Source organism: Lampetra fluviatilis, unplaced genomic scaffold, assembly GCF_964198595.1.
Source record: "Lampetra fluviatilis unplaced genomic scaffold, kcLamFluv1.1 SCAFFOLD_1055, whole genome shotgun sequence".
In the NCBI taxonomy this organism is placed as follows: Eukaryota; Metazoa; Chordata; class Hyperoartia; order Petromyzontiformes; family Petromyzontidae; genus Lampetra; species Lampetra fluviatilis.
In genome coordinates, this window is record NW_027621573.1 from 1,027 (window position 1) to 10,000 (window position 8,974).

Genomic DNA, 8,974 nt, shown 5'->3' on the forward strand with positions numbered 1-8,974 from the left:
CCACTCACCTCACCACTCACCACTCACCACTCACACCTCACCACTCACCACTCACACCTCACCACTCACCCACTCACCACTCACACCTCACCACTCACACCTCACCACTCACCACTCACCACTCACACTACACTCCCACTCACCCTCACACCACCACTCACCACTCACCACTCCACACACATCACCACTCACACCTCACAACTCACCACTCACCACTCACACCTCACCACACCACTCACACTCACTCACTACTCACCACTCACCACTCACCACTCACACCTCACCACTCACACCTCACCACTCACCACTCACCACTCACACCCTCACCCTCACCACTCACCACTCACTACCTCACCACTCACCACTCACACCTCACCACTCACCACCTCACCACTCACACCTCACCACTCACCACTCACACTCACCACTCACCACTCACACCTCACCCCTCACACCTCACCACTCACTACTCACCACTCACCACTCACCAACCTCACACCACACTCACCACTCACCACTCACCACTCACACCTCACCACTCACCACTCACCACACACCACTCACACCTCACCACCTCACCACTCACACTCACACCTCACCACTCACCACCTCACACCTCACCACTCACCACTCACCACTCACACCCTCACCACTCACCACTCACCACTCACCACTCACCACTCACACACACTCACCACTCACCACACACACTCACCCACTCACCACTCACCACTCACACCTCACCACTCACCACTCACCACTCACACACTCACCACTCACCACTCACACCTCACCACTCACCACTCACCACTCACACCTCACTACTCACCACTCACCACTCACACTCACACCTCACCACTCACCACTCACACCTCACCACTCACCACCTCACCACTCACCACTCACCACTCACTACTCACTACTCACTACTCACCACTCACCACTCACACCTCACCACTCACACCTCACCACTCACCACTCACCACTCACACCTCACCACTCACCACTCACCACTCACCACTCACCACCTCACTACTCACCACTCACCACTCACCACTCACCACTCACCACTCACCACTCACTACCTCACTACTCACCACTCACCACTCACCACTCACCACTCACTACTCACTACTCACCACTCACCACTCACCACTCACCTACTCACCACTCACCACTCACCACTCACCACTCACTACTCACTACTCACCACTCACCCACTCACCACTCACCACTCACCACTCACTACCCACCACTCACCACTCACCACTCACCACTCACCACTCACACTCACCACTCACCACTCACCACTCACCACTCACCACTCACCACTCACCACTCACACCTCACCACTCACCACTCACCACTCACAACTCACCACTCACCACTCACTACTCACCACTCACACCTCACCACTCACCACTCACTACTCACCACTCACACCTCACCACTCACCACTCACCACTCACTACTCACACCTCACCACTCACCACTCACTACTCACCACTCACACCTCACCACTCACCACTCACCACTCACTACTCACCACTCACCACTCCACTCACACACTCACCACTCACCACTCACCTCACCACTCACCACTCACCACTCACCACTCACACCACTCACCACTCACCACTCACCACTCACCACTCACCACTCACCACTCACCACTCACCACTCACCACTCACACTCACTCACCACTCACCCACTCACCACTCACCACTCACCACTCACCACTCCACTCACCACTCACCACTCACCACTCACTCACTCACCACTCACTACTCACCCACTCACCACTCACCACTCACCACTCACCACTCACTCACTCACCACTCACCACTCACCACTCACCACTCACCACTCTCCACTCACACCTCACCACTCACCACTCACCACTCACCACTCACACCTCACCACTCACCACTCACCACTCACCACTCCACCACTCACCACTCACACCTCACACACTCACTACTCACCACTCACCACTCACCACTCACCACTCACACTCACCACTCACTACTCACCACTCACCACTCACCACTCACCACTCACTACTCACCACTCACCACTCACCACTCACCACTCACCACTCACCACCTCACCACTCACCACTCACCACTCACCACTCACCACTCACCACTCACTACTCACCACTCACCACTCACTACTCACCACTCACCACTCACCACTCACTACTCACACTCACACTCACCACCTCACACTCACTACTCACCACTCACCACTCACCACTCACTACCACCACTCACCACTCACCACTCACCACTCACCACTCACCACTCACCACTCACTACTCACCACTCACCACTCACCACTCACACTCACACCTCACCACTCACTACTCACCACTCACCACTCACCACTCACCACTCACTACTCACACTCACTACTCACCACTCACCACTCACCACTCACCACTCACACCTCACCACTCACCACTCACCACTCACTACTCACCACTCACCACTCACCACTCACCACTCACAACTCACCACTCACCACTCACCACTCACCACTCACCACGTCACCACTCACTACCCACCACTCACTACCCACCACTCACCACTCACCACTCACTACTCACCACTCACTACTCACCACTCACCACTCACCACTCAACTACCCACCACTCACCACTCACACACTCACTACTCACCACTCACTACTCACCACTCACTACTCACCACTCACCACTCACCACTCACTACCCACCACTCACCACTCACCACTCACCACTCACTACTCACTACTCACCACTCACTACTCACTACTCACCACTCACCACTCACACTCACCACTCACTACTCACTACTCACCACTCACTACTCACTACTCACCACTCACCACTCACTACTCACCACTCACCACTCACCACTCACTACTCACCACTCACCACTCACTACTCACCACTCACCACTCACCACTCACTACTCACTACCCACCACTCACCACTCACACTCACCACTCACTACTCACTACTCACCACTCACTACTCACCACTCACCACTCACCACTCACTACTCACCACTCACCACTCACTACTCACCACTCACCACTCACCACTCACTACTCACCACTCACTCCCACCACTCACCACTCACCACTCACCACTCACTACTCACCACTCACCACTCACCACTCACCACTCACTACTCACCACTCACTACTCACCACCACTCACCACTCACCACTCACTACTCACCACTCACCACTCACCACTCACTACCCACCACTCACCACTCACCACTCACACTCACCACTCACCACTCACACTCACTACTCACCACTCACTACTCACTACTCACCACTCACCACTCACCACTCACCACTCACTACTCACCTACTCACCACTCACCACTCACCACTCACTACTCACCACTCACTACCCACCACTCACTCACTCACCACTCACCTACTCACCACTCACTACTCACCACTCACTACCCACCACTCACCACTCACCACTCACTACTCACCACTCACTCACTCACCACTCACTACTCACCACTCACCACTCACCACTCACCACTCACTCACTCACCACTCACTACTCACCACTCACTACTCACCACTCACCACTCACCACTCACCACTCACTCACTCACCACTCACTACCCACCACTCACCACTCACCACTCACTACTCACCACTCACCACTCACCACTCACTACTCACCACTCACTACTCACCACTCACCACTCACCTACTCACCACTCACTACCACCACTCACCACTCACCACTCACTCTCACCACTCACCACTCACTACTCACCACTCACTACCCACCACTCACCACTCACTACTCACCACTCACTACTCATCACTCACTCACTCACCACTCACTACTCACTACTCACCACTCACCACTCACTACTCACCACTCACCACTCACCACTCACCACTCACCACTCACTACTCACCACTCACTACTCACCACTCACCACTCACCACTCACCACTCACCACTCACTACTCACCACTCACTACTCACCACTCACCACTCACCACTCACCACTCACTACTCACCACTCACTACTCACCACTCACCACTCACACCTCACCACTCACCACTCACACCTCACCACTCACACCTCACCACTCACCACTCACCACTCACCACTCACCACTCACACCTCACCACTCACCACTCACCACTCACACCTCACCACTCACCACTCACACCTCACCACTCACACCTCACCACTCACCACTCACAACTCACCACCTCACTACTCACCACTCACACCTCACCACTCACCACTCACACCTCACCACTCACCACTCACACCTCACCACTCACACCTCACCACTCACCACTCACACCTCACCACTCACACCTCACCACTCACCACTCACACCTCACCACTCACCCTCACACCTCACCACTCACACCTCACCACTCACCACTCACACCTCACCACTCACACCTCGCCACTCACACCTCACCACTCACACTCACACCTCACCACTCACCACTCACCACTCACACCTCACCACTCACCACTCACACCTCACCACTCACCCCTCACCACTCACACCTCACCGCTCACACCTCACCACTCACCACTCACACCTCACCACTCACACCTCACCACTCACACCTCACACCTCACCACTCACCACTCACCACTCACACCTCACCACTCACACCTCACACCTCACCACTCACCACTCACCACTCACCACTCACCACTCACCACTCACACCTCACCACTCACCACTCACCACTCACCACTCACCACTCACACACCGCTCACCACTCACCACTCACCACTCACCACTCACCACTCACACCTCACCACTCACCACTCACTACTCACCACACACCGCTCACCACTCACCACTCACACCTCACACCTCACCACTCACACCTCACCACTCACCACTCACACCTCACCACTCACCACTCACCACTCACACCTCACCACTCACCACTCACCACTCACACCTCACACCTCACACCTCACCACTCACCACTCACCACTCACACCTCACACCTCACACCTCACCACTCACACCTCACCACTCACACCTCACACCTCACACCTCACCACTCACCACTCACACCTCACACCTCACACCTCACCACTCACCACTCACCACTCACCACTCACACCTCACACCTCACACCTCACCACTCACACCTCACCACTCACACCTCACACCTCACACCTCACCACTCACCACTCACACCTCACACCTCACCTTCTCTTCTAGGCCGGAGATCCTGAAGCACGAGATGAAGGTTTTCTTTGTCAAATACAACGACCCCATCTACGTGAAACTGGAGAAGCTCAACATCATGATGCGCCTCGCCTCTCCAGCCAACATCGCCCAGGTCCCAGCTGTGACACACACACACACCCCTCTCCGTGTCTCTCCGTGTCTCTCTGTGTGTCTCTCTCACCGTGTCTCTCTCTCGCCGCCTCTCCAGCCAACATTGCCCAGGTCCCAGCTGTGACACACACACACACCCCCCTCTCCGTGTCTCTCCGTGTGTCTCTCTGTGTGTCTCTCTGTGTGTCTCTCTGTGTGTCTCTCTCACCGTGTCTCTCTCACCGTGTCTCTCTCACCGTGTCTCTCTCACCGTGTCTCTCTCTCGCCGCCTCTCCAGCCAACATCGCCCAGGTCCCAGCTGTGACACACACACACACCCCTCTGTGTGTCTCTCTGTGTGTCTCTCTGTGTGTCTCTCTGTGTGTCTCTCTGTGTGTCTCTCTGTGTGTCTCTCTGTGTGTCTCTCTGTGTGTCTCTCTGTGTGTCTCTGTGTGTCTCTCTGTGTGTCTCTCTCACCGTGTCTCTCTGTGTGTCTCTCTCACCGTGTCTCTCTCACCGTGTCTCTCTCTCGCCGCCTCTCCAGCCAACATCGCCCAGGTCCCAGCTGTGACACACACACACACCCCTCTCCGTGTCTCTCTCACCGTGTCTCTCTCACCGTGTCTCTCTCACCGTGTCTCTCTCACCGTGTCTCTCTCACCGTGTCTCTCTCACCGTGTCTCTCTCACCGTGTCTCTCTCACCGTGTCTCTCTGTGTCTCTCTAGCTCTCTCTCTCGCCGCGTCTCCAGCCAACATTGCCCAGGTCCCAGCTGTGACACACACACCCCTCTCCGTGTCTCTGTGTCTCTCTGTGTCTCTCTGTGTCTCTCCGTGTCTCTCCGTGTCTCTCTGTGTCTCTGTGTCTCTCTGTGTCTCTCTGTGTCTCTCTGTGTGTCTCTCACCGTGTCTCTCTGTGTCTCTGTCTCTCTCTCGCCGCGTCTCCAGCCAACATCGCCCAGGTCCCAGCTGACACACACACACCCCTCTCCGTGTCGCACCGTGTCTCTCTCACCGTGTCTCTCTCCCCGTGTCTCTCTCTCACCGTGTCTCTCTCACCGTGTCTCTCTCACCGTGTCTCTCTCACCGTGTCTCTCTCACCGTGTCTCTCTCACCGTGTCTCTCTCACCGTGTCTCTCTCACCGTGTCTCTCTCACCGTGTCTCTCTCACCGTGTCTCTCTCACCGTGTCTCTCTCACCGTGTCTCTCTCACCGTGTCTCTCTCACCGTGTCTCTCTCACCGTGTCTCTCTCACCGTGTCTCTCTCACGTGTCTCTCTCACCGTGTCTCTCTCACCGTGTCTCTCTCACCGTGTCTCTCTCACCGTGTCTCTCTCACCGTGTCTCTCTCACCGTGTCTCTCTCACCGTGTCTCTCTCATCATGTCGCACCGTGTCTCTCTCTCACCGTGTCTCTCTCACCGTGTCTCTCTCACCGTGTCTCTCTCCCCGTGTCTCTCTCTCACCGTGTCTCTCTCACCGTGTCTCTCTCACCGTGTCTCTCTCACCGTGTCTCTCTCACCGTGTCTCTCTCACCGTGTCTCTCTCACCGTGTCTCTCTCACCGTGTCTCTCTCACCGTGTCTCTCTCACCGTGTCTCTCTCACCGTGTCTCTCTCACCGTGTCTCTCTCACCGTGTCTCTCTCACCGTGTCTCTCTCACCGTGTCTCTCTCACGTGTCTCTCTCACCGTGTCTCTCTCACCGTGTCTCTCTCACCGTGTCTCTCTCACCGTGTCTCTCTCACCGTGTTTCTCTCACCGTGTCTCTCTCACCGTGTCTCTCTCACCGTGTCTCTCTCACCGTGTCTCTCTCACCGTGTCTCTCTCACCGTGTCTCTCTCACCGTGTCTCTCTCACCGTGTCTCTCTCACCGTGTCTCTCTCACCGTGTCTCTCTCACCGTGTCTCTCTCACCGTGTCTCTCTCACCGTGTCTCTCTCACCGTGTCTCTCTCACCGTGTCTCTCTCACCGTGTCTCTCTCACCGTGTCTCTCTCACCGTGTCTCTCTCACCGTGTCTCTCTCACCGTGTCTCTCTCACCGTGTCTCTCTCACCGTGTCTCTCTCACCGTGTCTCTCTCACCGTGTCTCTCTCACCGTGTCTCTCTCACCGTGTCTCTCTCACCGTGTCTCTCTCACCGCGTCTCTCTCACCGCGTCTCTCTCCCCACGTGTGTCTCCGTGTCTCACCGCGTCTCACCGCGTCTCTCTCCCCACGTGTGTCTCACCGTGTCTCTCTCCCCCCGTGTGTCTCACCGTGTCTCTCTCCCCCCGTGTGTCTCACCGTGTGTCTCACCGTGTGTCTCCCCGTGTCTCCCCGTGTCTCCCCGTGTCTCACCGTGTCTCACCGCGTCTCTCTCCCCCCGTGTCTCCCCGTGTCTCCCCGTGTGTCTCCCCGTGTGTCTCCCCGTGTGTCTCCCCGTGTGTCTCCCCGTGTGTCTCCCCGTGTGTCTCCCCGTGTGTCTCCCCGTGTGTCTCCCCGTGTGTCTCCCCGTGTGTCTCCCCGTGTGTCTCCCCGTGTCTCACCGTGTCTCACCGTGTCTCCCCGTGTGTCTCACCGTGTCTCACCGCGTCTCTCTCCCCACGTGTGTCTCACCGTATCTCTCTCCCCCCGTGTGTCTCACCGTGTCTCCCCGTGTCTCCCCGTGTCTCCCCGTGTCTCCCCGTGTCTCCCCGTGTCTCACCGTGTCTCACCGCGTCTCTCTCCCCCCGTGTGTTTCCCCGTGTCTCCCCGTGTGTCTCCCCGTGTCTCACCGTGTCTCCCCGTGTCTCACCGCGTCTCACCGCGTCTCTCTCCCCCCGTGTGTCTCACCGTGTCTCCCCGTGTCTCTCTCTCCACGTGTGTCTCACCGTATCTCTCTCCCCCCGTGTGTCTCCCCGTGTCTCACCGTGTCTCACCATGTCTCACCGTGTCTCTCTCCCCCCGTGTGTCTCCCCGTGTCTCCCCGTGTCTCCCCGTGTCTCCCCGTGTGTCTCCCCGTGTGTCTCCCCGTGTCTCCCCGTGTGTCTCCCCGTGTGTCTCCCCGTGTGTCTCCCCGTGTGTCTCCCCGTGTGTCTCCCCGTGTGTCTCCCCGTGTGTCTCCCCGTGTCTCACCGTGTCTCACCGTGTCTCACCGTGTCTCCCCGTGTCTCACCGCGTCTCTCTCTCCACGTGTCTCACCGTATCTCTCTCCCCCCGTGTGTCTCACCGTGTCTCACCGCGTCTCTCCCCACGTGTGTCTCACCGTGTCTCTCTCCCCCCGTGTGTCTCACCGTGTCTCACCGTGTCTCACCGCGTCTCTCTCCCCACGTGTGTCTCACCGTGTCTCTCTCCCCCCGTGTGTCTCCCCGTGTCTCCCCGTGTCTCCCCGTGTCTCACCGTGTCTCACCGCGTCTCTCTCCCCCCGTGTGTTTCCCCGTGTCTCCCCGTGTGTCTCCCCGTGTCTCACCGTGTCTCCCCGTGTCTCACCGCGTCTCTCTCCCCCCGTGTGTCTCCCCGTGTCTCCCCGTGTCTCCCCGTGTCTCCCCGTGTGTCTCCCCGTGTGTCTCCCCGTGTGTCTCCCCGTGTGTCTCCCCGTGTGTCTCCCCGTGTCTCACCGTGTCTCCCCGTGTGTCTCCCCGTGTGTCTCCCCGTGTGTCTCCCCGTGTGTCTCCCCGTG

General features: G+C 57.4%; 1 protein-coding gene across 1 annotated transcript in view; it reads left to right on the forward strand.

The window, feature by feature from the left end:
- Window positions 1-5,223: 5,223 nt before the first annotated feature.
- The window catches only part of LOC144955433 (AP-1 complex subunit beta-1-like), a 22,637-nt gene continuing 18,886 nt past the window's right edge, over window positions 5,224-8,974 (forward strand). The window contains exon 1 of the mRNA XM_078885649.1: window positions 5,224-5,365. Within this exon, the coding sequence (XP_078741775.1) occupies window positions 5,267-5,365 (99 nt within the window). The 5' untranslated portion in view covers window positions 5,224-5,266. The remainder of the gene's footprint in view (window positions 5,366-8,974) is intronic.